The following is a 22,215-nucleotide window of genomic DNA, read 5'->3' on the forward strand; positions in this document are numbered from 1 at the left end:
CTGACCCCTATGATGCTCAGGTTTGTAAATTGTAAGTGATAAGTCAGCACTTTCTTAGAGCATCAACAATATAGTTAGAGTTGGTTATTTACCCTCTTTACCTCACTCAGCTCCTCCTAATGGATAATGACCAGCAAGCTGAACTGTTTAGGGTGCAAAATCTATTATGCTATATTATGAGTAGGTGGTTTAGCAAAGTGGTGATAAGCTTGGTCTCCAGCATCACACTGACTTGAAACCTAACTTCACTCCTCACTGGTTGTTTTACTTAACCTGGATGAGTTACACTGGATGAATTACTCACCCTTTCTCAGCCTTAAGTTTCTCATCTTTAAAGCAGAAACAAGTAACAATGGTAATTCATCACAAAGTTTGTTTGTGAGGATAAAGTGAAATGTATCCTTACATCTTGGCACCGTACTTGACATACAGGGTGGACTCAATATGTTGGTTCATATAATCACCATAAGAAATTTACGGAAAACAAAATACAGAGGAAAAAGTAAAAAAACAAAACAAAACAAAACAAAACATTTCGTTTGATCACAGAATCTAGCCCAGCATAACTTAGCCCTTCGTTTGGTCTGCTTATTTCTGTGCTTTCGCCTCCCACTGGTTGCGCCCAACAGTCCACTCTACTCACCTCAACGGTCTCAGGCATGCTGAGGTTGGGCCTCTGGGTGTAAAAGCCGCAAGCTCGAGTCTGACCCAGAAGCAGGTACTTGCCCACTTCCTGCTACAGGACAGGGACTTCTTAGTCACTAAGCTGACAGCTACCTGGACCATGGGTACTGCTTTTTTGGTTCCTCTAAGCTAAACCATATAAACTTGAATGACCTTTTGGAGGCCCTAATTTGTTTGTTTTGTTTTGTTTTTAATAGATTTTATTTTTAGAGCAGTTCTACACTTACAGCAAAAGTGATTTAGCAGCATCCCTGGTCTCTTTTTAAAAAAACTGAGCAGAAGCCACAAAGATTTCCAGCATACCCGCTTCCTCTACACAAGCACAGCCTCCTACATCACCTACATCCTCCACCAGACTGGTACATTTGTTTCAACTGATGAACCTGCATTAGCATATTTTTTTATCACCCAGAGTCCACAGATTATATTAGGGTCCACTCCTGGTGTTGTACATTCTACAAGTCTGGATGAATGTTAATGACATGTAACCACTGTTATCATATAATACAGAATCGTTTCACTGCCCTAAACATCCTGTTAGAACCCCCCAGTTTTAAAGAGGATTGTGTGTTTCTCTCTCCTCCCCAGATAGGCCTTCACTTCCCATCCCATTTCCCACCCTACTGCTCTTCAGGTGGTAATCATTCATACACCTCCCTTACTGCAAGTTCAAAAGGGACAGGAAAGGAGTTCCTCCGCTAAATTCACCTTATCTTCTTATTTTACACCAACATTTCTCAACAGGCAGAAGCCATCAACTCTGCTGGAACCAGGAAAGAGCACTTTGTCTTTCATGAAAGAGTAAACCTAACTCTCAGGGCCAACTTATCCAGGAGGTACAGTGCCAAGGGCTGATTTAAAATTTCTTTTAAAATCAGGCCAAGCGTGGTGGTTCACGCCTGTAATCCAAGCACTTTGGCGGTCAAGGCAGGCAGATCACCTGAGGTCAGGAGTTCCAGAGCAGCCTGAGCAAAATGGTGAAACCTCATCTTTAAAAAAAATTTTTTTTTAATTTTCTTTTAAAATCAAAGAAGAAATGAATATGATAATGGATACATAATAATGAATCCAGTCTGGGTTATAGTCATCCTTATGCCAACACAATCACAAAATATATATTTTTTTCTTTTTTTTCTCTTGTTGAGATTGGGTCTTGCTCTGTCACCCAGGCTGAAGTGCAGTGGCTTGATCTCCACTCACTGCAGCCTTGACTTCTCAAGCTCAGATGATTCTCCCTTCTCAGTCTCCTGAGTAGCTAGGACCATAGGAGTGCACCAAGAATGCCTAGCTATTTTTTTTTTTTTTCTTGTAGAGATGTAGTTTCACCATGTTGCCCAGGCTGGTCTTGAACTCCTGGGCTCAAGCAGTCCTCCCATCTCGGCCTCCCAAAGTGCTGGGATTACAGGTATGAACCAATGCCTGGCCAAAATATATTGTTAAATGTATTTTTATGAAGGAAGCAGCGCATGCATTTCAAAATGCGGCTCTGCCACTCCTGCTGAGTTTGGAGAGGTCATAATAGAAGAGTGAACCAGAAGCAAACTCACCCACCTCCCATTTCTACCTCCCACCCTCACCCTCTACTCTACCCATTCACCTCCTCTGGCTGGTACAGGGCAAAAGTCACAGCAACTTTGATTTAAAAGAGGATTTTTTTTTAAACCACCACCAACATTGATTATATATAACTTGTTTACTTCACACATGCATCATAAATCTAACCCAGATTTCACACCCCCAATCCAAATACAAACTATTGACGTCAAAGCAACTAACACCACAGTAGAATCATACCTGCCTGGGCCAAATTAAGATCCAGCATGAGGTAGCCCTCCTCTGGAGGCAAATCCTTACTTCCAGGGCACTTGAAAATCACACATAAATGGGCACTGATTACATTTATCACAATATATGGCAATGCTTTTCACTGATTATTTAAGATCAATAAAGCTGAATATGTGGCTGACTAGTCAAGAGTTGAATCTCAGCCACACTTGTGAAGGCATAATGCAGACTTCTCCAGCTGCACACTTCGTTAAGGATCAAGTATTTTCTACTTGATGCAAGAGGCAGAAAAAACAAAATGATACCACAAAAGCAGCGTTTTACAGTAAATTGGGGCTATCCTTTGGCTGTGTATTGAGAAGTCATTTTGACCAAAAGTTTGAATCAATTGCAAATTAGACAGATGCAGACCAATCTGGATGCATACTTGCAGCAAATATAAGCTTTCAGCTTTGTTTCCCAATCAATGCATTTCTAATTTTCATGACACTCTCCTGTGTGTCACTTTATGATTTGTGAAATACAAACTCTGTTCACAGAGAACATGGTTATCCTCGAGGTTGAGCTGAGACAATCCTGCTTCCCACTTCCAAAGCCAGAGAGCAAAAAAGAGATGAACATAGAAGATAAATTATTTCACCCCATGTTATACTTCCATAAGATGGCTTTTTGGTCATGAGAGTTCCAATTCTTATTCTCATGACAAAGAATCAAGCTGAAAAAAATATGCTGAAGCCCTATGTGGGATGAGGAAGATTGTGCTTTGGCAGAGGTAGTGGGATAACTGAAAATCAAGAAGTGAAATGCTTATCATCTGTGTGTGAAGTGGACTACTTTAGGATACCTTAAATAAGTATGACCCCTTTTGAGGGAGAAATACATTTTTGCAGATCATAAAGATGCATCTGTACATGATCCCAGTTTGAGAAACACCCACCCACATTCATTTGCAATGATTTTCTCCACTGCTCACATGCAAGTTTATCTATTAATACTCAGGAGTTTTCATTTCAATATTATGCTTATCACAGTAATTTTTAAAACACATATTAAATTAAACAGTTTTGTACCCAGAAAACCACATCCTTTGGCTGGTCCTGACTATTTGAATCTTTCTATGAACTGTTTTTTTCCAGCTTTTACCCCTGTATCTTCGTAGGTGTTAAATTATTAAGTAGTGCTAATGCAGTAAGGTACTGGGTATACAATAGGAGATTTAAAAATAGTTGTTGCATTATGAAACTGGTTTTAGCATTTAAATTATTGCTCTTTGGATTGCAATGCCAGGCTTTTGAAAGAGGCCCAGTGTTGAATTTTAATTAACTCAGCCGTCTTTTCAACAGCCTTCAACTCAAGCACCCAAAGGCAAACTTGGGAGTGGTGTTAATTTAATCACATCCAAAGTGGAGCAAGGGATTTAAGGAACTCACAGGGGACTACTCTTCAAGGTGTGAAACCTCTCAGACTCTGCGAGGGCAAAAAGATTAAGTCAGACCTGAAACTTTACTAATATATTGGCAGGTGGGGATGAGAGAGAATCAGAGAATAAGCTCCTGAGTGTTGTGGTTCAGCAAAGCGTTCTGCTCTTCCTTACCTCTGCATATTTCTTTTCTCTAAAGCACCTCCTCCTCTCTTGCCTCAATTGTGTTAGGCTCACTATCTATCTCACTCAACGTGTTAGCCTAGGCCTCATTTCCTTTGAGAGGTTAGCACTTCATCAGCCAAGATCTAGGGTAGGTGCCCCTTAGATGTCATAGTACAGAACTTACTGGTAACTGAAACATTCACGCTTATAGGCCCACAACCTGGCACAGAAGAGCACTCAAAACCCTAATAATGTGTCTTCAGTGCCTCTGCATGCAAGCTGTAGGTCATGGCATATAACCATTAGCAAAGGTGTTGCTTGTACCCAATTTTACAAACAGGCTTAGAAAAGTTATTGACTGCTTAGAGTCACATTACTAAGAAGCATTAGGGCTGACAGTCAACTCAATCTAACTCCAAAGCTCACACATTTAACCACCATGCCATTCTGCCACCTAAACACTTGCCAAAACAAACAAACAAACATAAAAGAACAAAAGATATTGTTCGATGAAGTTAAACAAAGTGGATTCAGCAGCAACTTACCTTTGCTGGCCTCACTCTGGTTTTAACTTATTCAGGCCAGGATCGTAAAGCAAATAAGTTCTATGTCAGAATGAGTCAAAATAGCATTTATTTATTGAATAGGTGCATTGAAAGAATACAAAAATAGAAGTTACAAAAGGAGGGGCAATGAAAAGTAAGAGTCCTCTGACTCTGAGCCACTGAGTTCCCTTTTTCAGAAGTAATCACCAAGATCTGTTATTATCATGAGAGATAGAGACCTGTATTTTGGAAACTCTGATTTCCAACCCAGTAATGGATTGATTTAATGGGCTCTGACCAGCATATTTTTTAATGCCATATAAGAAAAACAAATGTGAAGGATGAGAATGAAGCACAGGTAGTAAGGGTAAATGTTGTTGATGTAGCTTGTGTTTCAGTTTTACACGTAGCATAAATGTACACCCGACGGCAACAGAATATAAAATGGCTCCCTTACTGTGGAGCAATGTTTGAAGTAGTTTGAAAGCCACAGACCTGCCAGACCCTTATAGCTTAAAATTATGCAAGTCACTTCTACCAGGAACCTTCCATTCTTACTGCTCATTAGCCTGAGTGACCTATTAAAACAGAAGTCAGATTCCATCCCTCCTCTGCTCAAAGCCTTTCCAAGAACTTCCCCCTTACCAGGAGTAAAAACCATGAGACAACATGTATTTCAAGTTGTTTGTTGTGTTAGCATCCTCAAAAAAATACCAAGATGAAATTTGATCATTTTTACAGAGACTATTTAGGCCAATCTGACTGAAAATGTGGGTTTTGTGATGCAAATAAAAGACTTTGGGGAACTCTGAAAAGGGACTTTGGAGAGACAGGCAGCACCCTTCAGAGCAGCTGAAAACAACGGATTATCATATTTAGGGTCTATATTTGTCTAGGGTCTAGCTTAAAATACAATTTGCATGACATTTATAAAATTTCCTTTGAAGAATCCTCGGGGTATATCAGGGAGATGGAGCACTCTCTGGAGCAGCAGCCCTGTGGGACAGACAGACCCCCAGAGAGGCATGCTGTACGTTCCAGAAATACGCTTAGGATGAAGAACTAAGCAGAAGTCCAACCACCAGCCCCACCCAAAAGGGCAGAGGAGCACAAGGAGCCACTTCTCATGTGGGCAGTTCCTCGCAGGCGGGGGCCAAAGTGAGGGGCAGTGGGGATTTATCATATTTATTTACTGTTGAATGGGACAGCCAGTCACCATAACAAAAATATTGAGGCCAACTCTCCCTGTCAGAAGCAGGAGCAGCCCTCCACAGGAGAGTAGAGGATGGTACCATATTTCCTCCCTCCATTTCCCTCTCCCTGTCTCTTCACTCTCTGGAGCTGTGTGCCCCTAATCACAGTACCTTTGTCTTCACAGGTCCATGTGGAGGCCTCACCTAGGGCATCTCATGGTGTCCCCATGAGATTAGGGGTATCCGGATTCTGAAGGGCAGCTCCGGGAAATCAGTGTCAAACCATGGCATATTTATTTACTTGTTGAGTTGGCTACTGTCCATCCTCTAGATATGTGGGTTGGATCTTGCTTGTCCTGTTCTCTACCAGATTCTCAAGGCATCCAGGAAATATATCTTAAATGAACGAATCAGTGCTAGGCAGTGGACTGAAGGCCATGAGAGCCAGTAGGTTCTCCAAGCACAGCCAGTCATGAGGCAGATGCAGATAGGTGGGTTTGCACCCTCTGCACCTGGAGGCAGCTCTGCATGTGCCTTCTAGAGTGAGCCACTGGATTTGATGTCTGTGGAGTAGCTGCCTTTTTGTATGCTTACCTGGCGAAGAGAGATGGGGAGCAGAAGTAACCACACAGGCAAAAGTACTGGGGCTACAAATGACACAGTGAACATCAATGTCCATAAGTGATCAAGGTGCAGCCTAAGGAGTCAGGTGCCTGGGAGAGCATGACTGGAGAGGTAAGATCCAGTCATGAAGGTACACGACGTCAAAAAGTTTGCACTTCATTCTGCAGGCCATTGGAGACTCCTAGGCAGTTTGGAAGCAGATAAATGATGTGACCAGGTAACTGTGGAAGCAGCATGAAAGCAGAGTCAGAGAAAAGGAGGTTATATAACTAGGGAGGCTCGTTACAAGGCTATTATTACACATGTCTAGGTAAGAGACGATGGGGGCTTAGACCAGCATGTGATTAGTTAGAGATGGAGAGGAAGCGCTGGGGAACAATGAAAGGAGGTAATGGGTGGAAATGTGGGTCTGAATGTTAGGTGTCAAGAGGGTGGATATTCAGACAGAAGAGTCATAGGGGTCCTGCTGAGGCCATGGGAAAAAATTAAAACACCTAATCTGAGTAACGGGAGTAATGGATTATTTAGAAAATCAGATGAAAGCTAAAAACCCTTCCCCCAGAAAAAACATATACAAACATTTAGATACAGTTTCAGAAGTTTCACATATAGTATAGTCCCCCCCTCCCAGTTAATCTCCTCATGGATATTAATTAAGAATCCATGATTGAGAGACGCAAGAATAACAAAGAAAGTGTCCGGAGGAAGGGCCTCACCCAAGGGGTGAGGAGAGGAAGACAATTGTTCCCAACCAGAGACCTATCAAAAAGGTAGGAGAAAGAGAAGAGAGGGTAAATGAGGGTACAAGATAAGAAGTTTGGGTGGCTGGCAAGATGGTGGAATAGGAACAGCTCCAGTCTGCAGCTCCCAGCAAGATCAATACAGAAGGCAGGCGATTTCTGCATTTCCAACTGAGTGAGGTACCCGGCTCATCTCACTGGGACTAGTCAGAAGGTGGATGCAGCCGGTGAAGGGTGAGCTGAAGCAGGGTGGGGTGCTGCCTCACCTGGGAAGCACAAGGGGTCAGGGAACTCCCACCCCTAGCTACGGGAATCTGTGAGGGACAATGCCGTGAGGAATGACTCACTCTGGCCCAGATACTAGGCTTTTTCCACAGTCTTCACAACCCATAGAACAGGAGATTCCCTTGGGTGCCACCAGGGGCCTGGGTTTCAAACACAAAACTGGGCAGCCATTCGGGCAGACAGCAAGCTATCTGCAGAGGTTTTTTTTCGTACCCCAGTGGCACCTGGAATGCCAGTGAGAAAGAACCATTCACTCCCCTGGAAAGGTGGCCAAAGCCAGGGAGCCAAGAGGTCTAGCTCAGAGGATCCCACTCCCAAGAAGCCCAGCAAGCTAAGATCCATTGGCTTGAAACTCTCTCTCCCAGCACAGCAGTCTGAAGTTGACCAGGGATGATCGAGCTTGGTAGGGGGAGGGGCGTCCACTATTACTGAGGCTTGAGTAGGTGGTTTTCCCTTCACAGTTTAAACACTGGGAAGTTTGAACTGGCTGGAGCTACCACAGCTCAGTAAAGCCACTGTAGCCAGACTACCTCTCTAGATTCCTCCTCTCTGGGCAGGGCATCTCTGACAGAAAGGCAGCAGCCCTAGTCAGGGTCTTACAGATAATGCTCCCATCTCCTTGGGACAGAGTACCTGGGCAAAGGGGCGGCTGTGGGTGCAGCTTCAGCAGACTGGTTAGACAGTGGGTACAGCCCACTGCCTGCTGGCTCTGAAGAGAGCAATGGATCTCCCAGCACAGTGCTCGAGCTCTGCTAAGGGACAGATTGCCTCCTCAAGTAAGTCCCTGACCCCCAAATCTCCTGACAGGGAGACACCTCCCAGCAGCGGCTGATAGACAATTCATACAGGAGAGCTCCAGCTGGCATCTGGTGGGTGCCCCTCTGGGACGTAGCTTCGAGAGGAAGAAACAGGCAGCAATCTTTGCTGTTTGCAGACTTTGCTGGGTAATACTCAGGCAAACAGGATCTGGAGTGGACCCCTAGCGAACTCCAGCACACTTGCAGCAGAGAGGCTTGTTAGAAGGAAAACCAACAAACAGAAAATAATAACATCAACATCAACAAGAAGAACATTCACATAGAAACCCCATCCAAAGGTCACCAACATCAGAGACCAAAGGTAGATAAACCCACAAAGATAGGAAAAACCACTGCAAAAAGGCTGAAAATTCCAAAAGCCAGAATGTCTCTTCTCTTCCAAAGGATCACAACTCCTCACCAGCAAGGGAACAAAACTGGACAGAGAATGAGTTACAAATTAACAGAAGTAGGCTTCAGAAGGCGGGTAATAGCAACCTCCTGCAAGTGAAAGGAGTATGTTCTAACCCAATGCAAGGAAGCTAAGAACCTTGAAAAAGGGTTAGAGGAATTGCTGACTAGAATAACCAGTACAGAGAAGAACATCGATGACTTGATGGAGTTGAAAAACACAGCATGAGAACTTCGTGAAGCATACACAAGTATCAATAGCCAAATCAATCAAGTGAGAAAAAGGATATCAGAAATTGAAGATCAACTAAATGAAGTAAAGCATGAAGACAAGATTAGAGAAACAAGAATGAAAAGGAACAAACAAAACCTCCAAGAAATCTGGGACTATGTGAGAAGACCAAATATACATTTGATTGGTATACCTGAAAGTGATGAGGAGAATGGAACCAAGTTAGAAAACACTCTTCAGGATATTATGTAGGAGAACTTCCCTAACCTAGCAAGATGAGTCAACATTCAAATTCAGGAAATACAGAGAACACCACAAAGATACTCCTCAAGAAGAGCAACCCCAAGACACATAATTGTCAAATTCACCAAGGTTTAAAGGAAGGAATAAACGTTAAGGGAAGCCAGAGAGAAAGGTCAGGTTACCCACACAGGGAAGCCCATCAGACTAACAGTGGATCTTTCTGCAGAAAGCCTACAAGCCAGAAGGTAGTGGGGGCCAATATTCAACATTCTTAAAGAATAGAATTTTCAATCCAGAATTTCACATCCAGCCAAACTAAGCTTCATAAGTGAAGGAGAAATAAAATCCTTTACAGACAAGCAAATGCTCAGAGATTTGTCACCACCAGGCCTGCCTTACAAGAGCTCCTGAAGGAAGCACTAAATATGGAAAGGAAAAATCAGTACCAGACACTGCAAAAACATACCCAATTGTAAACACCACCGACACTAGGAATAAACTGCATCAGCTAACGGGCAAAATAAACAGCTAGCATCATAATGACAGGATGAAATCCACACATAACAATACTAACCTTAAATGTAAATGGGCTAAATGCTTCAATTAAAAGACACGGACTGGTAAATTGTATAAAGAGTCAAGACCCATCAGTGTGCTGTATTCAGGCGATCCATCTCACATGCAAAGACACAGGTTGCAATTCTAGTCTCTGATAAAACAGACTTTAAACCAACAAAGTTCAAAAAAGACAAAGAAGGGCATTTCATAATGGTAAAGGGATCAATGCAACAAGAAAAGCTAACTATCCTAAATATATATATGCAACTAATATGGGAGCACCCAGATTAATTAAGCAAGTTCTTAATGACCTACAAAGAGACGTAGACTCCCACACAATAATGGTGGGAGACTTTAATACCCCACTGTCGATATTAGACAGATTAATGAGATAGAAAATTAACAAGTATATTCAGAACTTGAACTCACCTCTGGACCAAGTCGACCTAATAGACATCTACAGAATTCTCCACCAGAAATTAACAGAATATATATTCTTCTCAGCATCACATCACACTTATTATAAAATTGATGATATAATTGGAAGTAAAACACTCCTCAGCAAATGCAACAGAATGGAAATCATAACAGTCTCTCAGAGCACAGTGCAATCAAATTAGAACTCAGGATTAAGAAATTCAATCAATAGCAAAGACCTGGAACCAACCCAAATGCCCAACGATGATAGGCTGGATAGGGAAAATGTGGTACATATACACCATGGAATATTACGCAACCATCAAAAACGGTGAGTTCACGTCCTTTGTAGGGACATGGATGAACCTGGAAACCATCATTCTCAGCAAACTGACACAAGAGCAGAAAATCAAACACCGCATGTTCTCACTCATAGGCAGGTGTTGAACAATGAGAACACACGGACACAGGGAGGGGAGCACTACACACTGGGGTCCGTTGGGGGGAAATGGGGGAGGGATGAGGGGGTGGGGAGGTGGGAAGAGATAGCATGGGGAGAAATGACAGATACAGGCGAGGGGACGGGAGGCAGAAAACCACACTGCCATGTGTGTACCTATGCAACAATCTTGCATGTTCTTCACGTGTACCCCAAAACCTAAAATGCAATTTAAAAAAAAAGGAAAATCAAAACTGTACAACTACATGGAAACTGAACAACCTGCTCCTGAATGATTACTGGGTAAATAACAAAATTAAGGCAGAAATAAAGATGTTCTTTGAAATCAATGAGAACAAAGACACAACGCACAAGAATCTCTGGGACACAGCTAAAGTAGTGTTCAGAGGGAAATTTATAGAACTAAATGCCCACAGGAGAAAGCAGCAAAGATCTGAAATCAACAACCGAACATTGCAATTAAAAGAACTACAAAAGCAAGAGCTAACAAAGTCAAAAACAAGCAGAAGACAGGTAATAACTAAGATCAGAGCAGAACTAAAAGAGATAGAGACACAAAAACCCTTTTAAAAAATCAATGAATACAGAAGCTGGTTTTTTGAAAAGATTAACAAAATAGATAGCCTGCTAGACAGACTAATAAAGAAAAAAAGAAAAATCAAAGAGACATATTAAAAAATGATAAAGGGGATATGACCACTGATCCCACAGAAATACAACTACCATCAGGGAATACTATAAATGCCTCTATGCAAATAAACAAGATAATCTAGAAGAAATGGATAAATTCCTGGACACACACACCCTCCCAAGACTAAACTAGGAAGAAATCAAATCCCTGAATAGACTGATAACAAGTTCTGAAATTGAGGCAATAATTAATAGCCTACCAACCAAAAAATTCCTAGGACCCGACTGATTCATAGTTGAATTCTACCAGAGGTACAAAGAGGAGGTGGTACCATTTTTTCTGAAACCATTTCAAACAACAGAAAAATAGAGACTTCTCCCTTACACATTTTATGAGGCCAATATAATCCTGATACCACAACCTGGGAGAGACACACCAATAAAAAATTCCAGCCAATATCCCTGATGAACATCTATGTGAAAATCCTTAATAAAATACTGGCAAACTGAATCCAGCAGCACATCAAAAGTTTATCCACCACAACAAAGTCGGCTTTATCCCTGGGATGCAAGACTGGTTCAACATATCCAAACTAATAAACGTAATCTATCACATAAACAGAACCAATGGCAAAAACCACAAAATTATTTCAATAGATGCAGAAAAGGCCTTTGATAAAATTCAACACTCCTTCATGCTAAAAACTCTCAATAAACTATGTATTGATGAAACATATCTCAAAATAATCAGAGCTATTTATGACAAACCCACAGCCAATATCATACTGAATGGGCAAAAGCAGGAAACATTCCCTTTGAAAACTGGCACAAGACAAGGATGCTCTCTCTCACCACTCCTATTCAACATAGTATTGGAAGTTCTGAATACGGCAATCAAGCAAGAGAAAGAAATAAAGCATATTCAAATAGGAAGAGAGGAAGTCAAATTGTCTCTGCTTGCAGATGACATGATTGTACATTTATAAGACCCCATCATCTCAGCCCAAAATCTTCTTAAGCTGTTAAGCAACTTCACCAAAGTCTCAGGATACAAAATCAATGTGCAAAAATCACAGTCATTCCTACACACCAATAATAGAGAGCCAAATCATGAGTAAACTCCCATTCATAACTGCTACAAATACAGTAAAATATCTAGGAATACAACTTACAAGGGATGTGAAGAACTTCTTCAAGGAGAACTACAAACCACTGCTCAAGGAAATAAGGGAGGACACAAACAAATGGAAAACATTTTAGGCTCACAGATAGAAAAAATCAAAATCATGAAAATGTCCATACTGCCCAAAGTAATATGTAGATTCAATGCAATCCCCATCAAGCTACCATTGACTTTATTCATAGAATTAGAAAAAAGTACTTTAAATCTCACATGGAACCAAAAAAAGAGTCCGGATAGCCAAGACAATCCTAAGCAAAAAGAACAAAGCTGGAGGGATCATGCTACCTGACTTCAAACTATATGACAAGGCTACAGTAACAAAAACAGCATGGTACTGGTACCAAAACAGATATATAGGCCAAGGGAACAGAACAGAGGCCTCAGAAATAATGCTATACATCTACAACCATCTGATCTTTGACAAACCTGACAAAAACAAGCAACAGAGAAAGGATTTCCTAATAAATGGGGATGGGAAAACCATCTAGCCATATGCAAAAAACTGAAACTGGACCCCTTCCTTACATCTTATACAAAAATTAACTCAAGACGTATTCAAAACTTAAACACAAGACCTAAAACATAAAAACCCTAGAAGAAAACCTAGGCAACACCATTTAGGCATGGGCAAAGACTTCATGACTGAAACACCAAAAGCAATGGCCACAAAAACCAAAATTGACAAATGGGATCTAATTAAACTTGAGCTTCTGCACAGCAATAGAAACTATCATCAGAGTGAATAGGCAGCCTACAGAATAGGAGAAAATTTTTGCAATCGACCCATCGGGCCTATGGCTGATATCCAGCATCTACAAAGAATTTAAACAAATTTACAAGAAAAAACAAACAAGCCTATCAAAAAGTCAGTGAAGGATATGAACAGAAACTTCTCAAAAGAAGACATTTATGTGGCCAACAAACATGTAAAAAAGCTCATCATCACTGGTCATTAGAGAAATGCAAGTCAAAACCACAATGAGATGCCATATCACTCCAGTTAGAATGGTGATCATTAAAAGGTCAGGAAACAACAGATGCTGGAGAGGATGTGGAGAAATAGGAACACTTTTACACTGTTGGTGGGAATGTAAGTTAGTTCAACCATTGTGGAAGACAGGGTGGCGATTCCTCAAGGATCTAGAACCAGAAAAACCATTTGACCCAGTAATCCCATTACTGGGTATATACCCCAAGGATTATAATTTATTCTACTATAAAGATACACGCACTCATGTTTACTGCAGCACTGTTCACAATAGCAAAGACTTGGAACGAACCTGCCCATCAATGATAGACTAGATAAAGAAAATGTGGCACATATACACCATGGAATACTATACAACCATAAAAAAGATGAGTTCATGTGTTTTGCAGGGACATGAATAAAGCTGGAAACCATCATTCTCAGCAAATTAACACAGGATCAGAGAAAACCAAACACTGCATGTTCTCACTCACAAGTGGGAGTTGAAAAATGAGAACACATGGACACAGGAAAGGGAACATCATACACTGGGGCCTGTTGGGGTGTGGGGGGCTAGGGGAGGGATAGCATTGGGAGAAATACCTAATGTAGATGATGGATTGATGGGTGCAGCAAACCATCACATCACATGTATACCTATGTATCAAACCTATTTGTTCTGCACGTGTATCCCAGAACTTAACGTATAATGTTAAAAAAACATGAATATTATTCTCATTAGCTACCTTACAAGATTGTTGTATTAAATGATGTATTTTGTGGAAAAAAAAAAGCCTGGGCACAGTGGTTCACACCTGTAATCCCTTTAGGAGGCCAAGGTGGGCACATCACCTGAGGTCAGGAGTTTACCAGCCAGGCTAATATGGCAAAACCCCGTCTCTACTAAAAATACAAAAAATTAGCCGGGTGTGGTGGAGGGTGCCTGTAATCCCAGCTATTCCAGAGGCTGAGGCAGGAGAATCACTTGAACCTGGGAGGCGGAGGTTGCTATGAGCCAAGATCGCACCATTGTACTCTAGCCTGAGCAACAAGAGCAAAACTCTGCCTTAAAGAAAAAGAAGAAGTGTGTTCTTGAGGTCAAAGGTGCCTCATATAATACAGGGAGACTAAGCACATGGCCAATAATGAAAAGAGACATAGACAAACTTCTCATTTTTTAGATGTTTGGAAAAGACTTATTACTCAAGTAGGAGTAGCCAGAAAACCTCAAAAAAGAGCTCTAGGGGGCCCAGAAGCAGAATCAGATGGAAATGAAGTACAGAGTTCTCAGAAAGTCAAGAGAAAAACACTTGCTGGGTATATGGAAGCCTCTTTCTTTAGAAAACTTAGCAAGATTCATTTCTTGAATGAATTAATAACCTCAATTTCGACTACTTGTATGTACAGACTGTAGGTGTGCAGATGTGTGCAACTGCCTACATGTGCATTATGATGTATATATGTGTATTTACATATAAATACAATGATGCATTTATATAAAGGTATCCATTTGGCATACATACCTATGCATATGCATAGAATAATCCATAAGTCTGGATTATTCTGCCATATACAAAGATTTTGCTTTGCTGTCTAAAGGCTCAATGCAATGAATGGCATGGAAAGGGCTCTATTTTCAAAGGGGAAGCAATAGAGCAATGCTGAAGGCCTCGAACAACCTGTGATGGGGTCCCATGAAAGCCACCGGGGACAGCACCAGTAAGCTTATTCCTCCTGCCTTAGACAGGGGACTTCAAAGAAAATCTTAAACCCTTTCTCCAGAAATAATCAGGAAGGATCTTATTTTATTCTTTGAGGTTACCACATTCTGCTTTTCAAAATCAAATCCACAGCCGTTTATTGGTAATGTCCCACATTTGCTGCCACATGTTGGCAGCTGTGAAAGCCAAACAAGCATAAGACCTGATTCTTGACCTCAGACAATTTACAGTTTAGCTGTGGAGGTAAGACAGGGACACAGAGTATTATGTGGCAATCGAAAGTGAAAATATTATAGATGTAGGTACTGCAGAAGAGAGTACTAAAGAGCTCATTCTGGAGTACAGGAGTCAGTGAAAAGTAAGTTGTTCACCTGGTAATAAGGGAAGGTCTCCGTGAGCAAAGTCAAAGACTACAAATGTAGGACGGCCGGGAGACAGACAGATTCATAGATAGATACGAATCTTTACCATTTTCAGACATCCACCAACTTGATTGTTTAGGTTGTAGGGCTTACATGAGGATGAGTGTTTAATAGATAACTGAAAATGTTTGAGCCTTAGATTCAGTGAGTGAGGGAAGGTGTCATTTAATATTCTCCTGACATTCACCTACCTCTTCTGCAGCTGCAGCTGACTGAGGACTTGGTTCTTTAACACCCAGTGTTCATGAGGATTCTCTGGAGAAATTTCTTGCTGCTCTCAGTATCAAGAAAGGGAGATGTTTTGAGCAGTTTTGTTTTTGGTCTTGCATGTGATAGGAATTGAATTTTAGACAAGGCCTCTCTTTAAACTTGACTGCTAGAAACGCAGGAGACAAATTTTGGTACCACTTGTGGCAAGGGTATTGGACTCCAGGAGATGCATTTATTTTGAATGATATTCATTTTTGGCTCCATCTTCTGTGCCTTATTTTTCATTTCACACACTTCTTTTTGTAGGTTATATGCTCTTGTAAGCTATCTTGAATTCTGTTTTAAGGACAAGGTAGCATATAAATATAAGGAAATATATAAATGAAATAGAGGAAGGCTTTCAGGTCCAGAACATTGTGGCAGGGAAGACAGCTATGACTGTGGCTAGAGTGATGGTCTGTGGCCGTGATAATGAGTATGTTATTAGGGCGGTGCAGCAGTGATTACAAGGAGTTAGACAGACCTCAGTCCAAGTCAGAGCTCTGTCTACTGTTTATTAGTTGTATGATCTGAGGCATATTATTCTCCAAACCTTCATTTTCTCATCTTTACAACCGCGATCTCTTTGTATCAGGGAGGGTGGATTAAATGAGGTAATGTATAGAAAGCACTTAAAAGGCACAACTGCACTCAATCATTAGCTACTGAAATTATCAGCACTATCATTTGGACAAGCAGCAGGTGGGCCGCCCGTCTTGGCCAGGTCTTCTGCGCGCACTGACGTTGTAGGAAAGCTGTCCCCACGTCTCCCACATCCACCGACGCCAGGCGGCCGCGTCTGGGCCCCAATACGGATCACGCCTGCGGAGCGCACCTCCACACGGGCAGCCCTGGTCCAGGGCGCAGGGCACACGTCTACAGCCCAGTCCTGAGGACGGCTACCTAGAGACCCCAATGCGCAGGTTAAGGCAACTTCACAACTGTCTTTCCGTCCCTTTTCCCGGCTGGACTCCGCGCTCTGATACATACAGGAGAGGCCCGCGAGGCCACAAGGCGTCTGCACTGCAATGTGTGGAGCAGCGGCTGCAGGCAACGGGGTGGAGGCCGCGGGTTGGCTGCGAAAAAAGAGGTCCCATGGGAGCCGCTAGGCGCAGCTCGTTTCCCGGGCTCAGGTGGAGGTCGCCGGGCACAGGTGCCTTGCAAGGCGCGGGTGGGGTAGCCGGGAGCCCGCTCCCGTCCGAACTCCCCTGAGACTTAACCCTTTGGCCGAGAGAGGTGGACGGCGGGCCGGGGTGAGAGCACCGCGGGAGGCGCAGGGCCGGGGCGCCCGCGGGAAGGGGCAGGTTTCGGGGAAGCGGCAGGTTTCGGGGAAGCGCGGCGGGGCGCTGCACGTTTCCTGCAGCCGCCAGCATCAGCGTGTCAGGTGGTTGCCGGGCGGGTGTGAGCGCGCGCGCGAGAGGCAGAGGGGGCGCGCTCGCACAAAGTTTGTGCCTGCGGTGCGCCTCGGTCGGGCTCGCCGGGCTCGTGGGCCGGCGGGCTGCCGGAGCGGCGAGGCCCGGGGGGAGAGGGCCGGCAGGCGGCGGCGGTGGCGGCGGTGGCGATGCGCCGCGCCCCGCCGAGCCCGTCCCGCTGCGCTAGGTGAGCCGGCTCCGGGAGCGAGGGCCGCGGCCATGGGCACCCTGGGCAAGGCGAGAGAGGCTCCGCGGTGAGTAGAGGCGGCCGCGGCCCTCGGGAGCGCCTGTGTCCTTTCTTGGGAGAGAGGCCCCTGCCCGCTGCCCCACAAGCCGAGGGAAGTTGAGGGCGGAGGGGGGCCGGGGTCGGCCGGAGTCCGGGGACCGCAGCGCGAGGGGCGGACGTGTCCGGAGCGCCCGGCGCGCTGCGCCCAGGGTTTTGAGGAGGGAGCTGGGGCTGAGGGGTGGTGGAGGGGCAACCACGAGCCCAGAGTTCGCCCGGCGAGACTGGCTAGGGCCGAAGCTCTTCGCGGAGCCGGCGCCCGCCCGCCGACCTCCTCCCCCACACCTCGCCGCCCGGCATCGGGACTCCCACTCGCGGCTTTCCGCGCCGCCCGCACCTGCTGGGGCGCGGGGCTCCGGCTGCGCCACCTGGCGGCCCCTCCCGGCCCTGCCCAGAACGGCCAACGGCGCTTGCTGGGAGTCCGCGGAGGTGGCACCGCTTGGTCGACCCTGCCCTACAGAAGTTTCCAGATCTGTGGGTCGGCGAAACATATCGCCTTCCGGATGGGAGGCTGCACTCTTCTGCCCCTCACTGTGATTCCACAGAGGGTCCTGGATAACAGAAGTTGAAGAAAGAGGGGCAGTGAGTGAAAGGGCTCTTAGCCAGGCAGCTTTGAGTTTGTGGCGACAGGACCAGAACTGGGCACCTGCCTGGACAACGGCCTGGCCTCGGCATAGGGCTGGACAAGGTGTGCAGTTCACAGCTCCATTCACATCGACACTGATGGGACTGCGCTTTGCACCACCATGCCCAGTAGCGGCAGGAAGCTGGCGATGGACTTTCCGTGCTTACCATCCCCAGAACGAAGGGTTCTGGGCCCTGTATGCACGCCCTGCCCCTCCCCGTCCATGTATCCCCTGAGGGCCCACCACTGTACTTGAAACTAGATTTAGAGGGAGGAGTTCAGTACATTAAATTGAATATTATAAGGGGGAGAGGACAGGACTGAGTCCACACTAGAAGCCAAGAGAGTCACCTTCCACTGCAAAGAAAGTCAGGGAAGTTACAGTTACAGGGAAGTTACAGGGAAGTTACATGCCTTACTTTTCTAGGCAGGATCTCATAAAAAGCACAGCCTGCAACTGACCTCCACTGAGATACCTGTGCCTGGAGAGGATTTCACCTAAACCAGTTTAGAGTTTTGACAGTCTCCTTCAAACCTATGGGGCTTTTTTTCACTTTTAGGCTCGGAAAAGCACCTTCAAGTTAATTTGTTTCTATTGGGGTTTTGTTTTTTAATTTGCAAGAAAACATTTGGCTACTTGTTTTTATATGCCTTAGCAGACTAGAGGCAATTTGTTCTATGGATTGTTAAAATGCCCTTCAACCTGCCTGTAAGAAAGCATTTTATAAATCTTTGCCTACTACCGTTTCACCAGAAAAGGCAGAACGATTTGAGGATTTTTTTTTTACAAGGCAACCAGTCAAGAGACTGTACACCAAGAAAGCCAGGTTTCCTAGTCTATGATGCAAATAATCTGCATCTTCTTAGAACGCTTAGGCCGCACTTTGGCTTTTAATACTTTCTCTTCTCCCTGGTTTCTCATGCCCTAGCCCTCTGAGTCTCTCTGGGCTCCATACTTCCCACATAGCTTTTGTCACCCTCTCTTCCCTTTTACTAGCCTGTATTCCACCCTAATCCCTCCTAGTTCTGGTAAAAGCATCCATCTTCAAGAATCCCTATTATAAAACAAAGCGATTTCTCTTACTGGTGACACTAGGAAACATGACCAGAATAAGAAAATGGCAGGATTAGGAGTCTTGAATGGTCAATGACACCAACCAAGAAAGAAATGGAATTTTCCTTGGATCAGTAGCCACCTCCCCGCCACCCCTAGCAGGAAGAGCTCTATCTGTAGATATAGCCTCTAGTTGCAGTTGCCTCCAGGATCTACGGAGAAGTACTGTGAAAAGTCTGAGAGAAAGACTTCCACAATGAATGACATTAAAAAAAAAATCTTTCCCCTGCTCTGCCTTTGGTGGAGGTCTTAATGGTGACAAAGGCAGCAGCTGGGGCAGAAAGCTGACTAATCCCAGCGGTGGATATGTAACCCCAGGTTTAGAGAGTTGTTAGTGCTTCCAGGAAAGGAAGGGAGCTCACCTGGGGAACACAGCATGGGCCACAAGGGGCTGGCTTCTAGCCTGTCTCTGCAGTGGTGACCAGGCACATTGCTCTTCTGATTCTGGACCACCACACCTATGGAGTAGGGGTTTGGAAAGTGACCATAAAGAATCTGTCCAGCTCTGGGGACCTGAGGACAGTTCTGAGGGCCTGCAAAAGGAATATGGGCTGAGATTCAGCCTTTACATTATCAGCTATGCTTTTGAAGGACTTTACTTTCATTTTAAATTGAATTGGCCTTTTCAGCCTCTCTGTGATGGTCTCCAGCTAACCATGATGTTGTGAAATGTGCAGAGTTCCAGGCACAGTATATATTTATTAAATGAATAAAGCCAGAGAGGTGCTGGGTACAAATCTCAGATTGATGATACGTGAGTTTTATCACCTTGGCTATGTTACTTACCCTTTTTAAGATTCAGTTCAGCATCATGAGATGGGGATAACATTCTTCTGAGCTGTTAGCCTATGTGCCATAGCATAGGCACTCAATTCATGTCACCATTATTATTTTGTTTTCAGAGACTGATGAGATTCTGGGGCTATCCCAGGGCCAGTAGAAAATCAATTATGGCCAGACAGTTGAGTCCTGTTGACTTGGTCTTTCAGTAGTTACTGCCTAGGGTTAGTAGATGTCCAATAACCAATTTCACTAGATCTGCACCAGGGCAGAATAGAGGCCAGTGGCCACTGCACACCAGCGCTCTGGAGCTAGTTTGAAACAACCTGAAGGGCCAGAGTGCCCCTGCACAGGTCCAGCTGTGTACTGAGTGGCCCCATAGTTAAGTTCTACACCATCTCTTAGCTGGCTGGTTTCCCAAAACCCATGTGTGCCTAGGATTTTATTTTGATCTAAGCACTTAGCCCCTTTGATGGAGATTCTATCTTGTCAGAGCAGCTTTCCTAGACATTCTCCCTCAAACTGCCTCTTTCTTCTCTGGGAACACTAGGCTTCTTACTCTTGACACTGATAGAACATTTATTTAACATTTATATGGCTGTCTTTTTATTATCTCAGTCTGATTTCTCAGCTAGAGTTTTGTATTAAGGAACTTCTAGACTACCTTTATGTAACAACAGCAACTAATATGTAATGAGTATATAAATTATGTTCATCTGAACTAGCTCACTGTGGTCCTCTCTGGCCAATCACAATGCCTTACTCATAGAAGAAGCACTTAGAGGTTAATTGATAACATGAATTTATAATAATATATAGTGAGTAAAGTTACAGTTCTGAGGTATATATTTTTTCTTTTTCTCTTTACTGCTTTGGTAGTAAACTGTGAAATAACCAAAGCCACAGTAGAGAGAGGAGAATTAACTAAATGCTCAAAAGAGTTACTAGCAATACTCATCACTATTAAACCATAAAGATTATAGATATGGATCTGTGTGTGTATATTTTTTAATGGAGAGAACAATAAACTTCCCAAATCGTTTTGCAAAATGATTTGTCCAGATGAGGTCGTGACCAGAGATAAAGCTGCATGTGAGCAGATGAAATCTCACTGGGCTCTTAAGCCATTATTAGATCCAAACTTGCTTTTTTACGTTGAGTTCTGGAACAATACTCTCACAGCTCTGCTCTCTGTTTTAATCATTAAGGACCCAAGAAAGGATTTGAAAAAATGATGTTTAGTAACAAAAATGACTCATAATGGTTACCTGTATTATCAGCCGTGAAAAACAAGATCTTAAAATCAAACAAGATTTGTAAGAAAGGCAGGACTCACTTAAAATGTAAACACCACAACCATCACCCCTCACTTCCTTCACATGGGTCCTCATTCTCTGACTTCTCTCCTAACGTTCTTAACGGTGATTCTGAGGCTGGCTGACCTTGTGTAGTATCTCAGGTATTGCTCAAAATGAATGAAGTTAGCCCAAGATGAGACCCGTGTAAACAGTTCTTAAGATTCAAGTCACTGGCTTAGAAGCTGAAAAATGTATATATTGCTGGGAGCTCAGGACTATCGGAATAGTCTTACCTCTGCCATTCCCCTTCAGGAACCGGGAGACAGTAGGACCGAGCAATCCTAATGCCAGGATCAAAAGTTCTAGTTGGAACCCTGAAATCTCACCTTTGCTGGGGAGATGTCTCTTTAACAGCCAACCAGTCTGTTTGGTGCGTTTGCCAAGTGGGAGGGGTATGTCTTCTATCAGCCCAACTGAGATTAATTGTCTTATCTCCATTCCCTTCCACTCCAATCTGCCTTCAGAGTGTGGAGCTGTAAATTTGTCCCCTCACTGCCTTCTCTCTTTCCCCAGGAAACCTTCCCATGGCTGCAGAGCTGCCCCTAAAGCAAGACTAGAGGCAAAGCCAGCCAATAGCCCCTTCCCCTCCCATCCCAGCTTGGCCCAGATCACCCAGTTCCGAATGATGGTGTCTCTGGGACATTTAGCCAAAGGAGCCAGCCTGGACGATCTCATTGACAGCTGCATTCAATCTTTTGGTGAGTTGGCTAACTGCCCACAGGCATAAAAATCACTCTATTACTTTGTTCTTTAAAAGTGCTTTACAGAACAGCAATCTAGATTGTATTTTGGCTTTAAAAATAGCTTTTGAGCCTTTGAAATGTTGGAGACAGTCTGCAGAGCCTATGGCACATGACTATGTGGGTGTAATAGGTCGTGATGAGAAGTGCAATTTTAAAGTGAGAAAAGTTA

General features: G+C 43.8%; 1 protein-coding gene and 1 long non-coding RNA gene across 11 annotated transcripts in view; one reads left to right on the forward strand and one right to left on the reverse strand.

Annotated features, from left to right (window-relative positions):
- The window catches only part of LOC141583651 (uncharacterized), a 415,823-nt gene extending 398,765 nt beyond the window's left edge, over positions 1-17,058 (reverse strand). The window contains exon 1 of one of the 3 annotated variants that reach the window (XR_012516411.1): positions 15,674-17,058. This is a non-coding gene — a long non-coding RNA (uncharacterized LOC141583651). The remainder of the gene's footprint in view (positions 1-15,673) is intronic. The other 2 variants (XR_012516412.1, XR_012516410.1) reach the window with 2 other exon arrangements.
- Positions 17,059-17,162: 104 nt separating this feature from the next.
- RASGRP1 (RAS guanyl releasing protein 1) overlaps positions 17,163-22,215 on the forward strand; it is an 81,946-nt gene continuing 76,893 nt past the window's right edge. For 4 of the 8 annotated variants that reach the window (XM_074394109.1, XM_074394112.1, XM_074394105.1 and 1 more), the window contains exon 1: positions 21,680-22,001. In XM_074394109.1, coding sequence (XP_074250210.1) covers positions 21,698-22,001 — 304 coding nt within the window. In that variant the 5' untranslated portion in view covers positions 21,680-21,697. The other 4 variants (XM_074394108.1, XM_074394111.1, XM_039462896.2 and 1 more) reach the window with 3 other exon arrangements.

The sequence above is a fragment of the Saimiri boliviensis genome, chromosome 2 (genome assembly GCF_048565385.1).
Source record: "Saimiri boliviensis isolate mSaiBol1 chromosome 2, mSaiBol1.pri, whole genome shotgun sequence".
In the NCBI taxonomy this organism is placed as follows: domain Eukaryota; kingdom Metazoa; phylum Chordata; class Mammalia; order Primates; family Cebidae; genus Saimiri; species Saimiri boliviensis.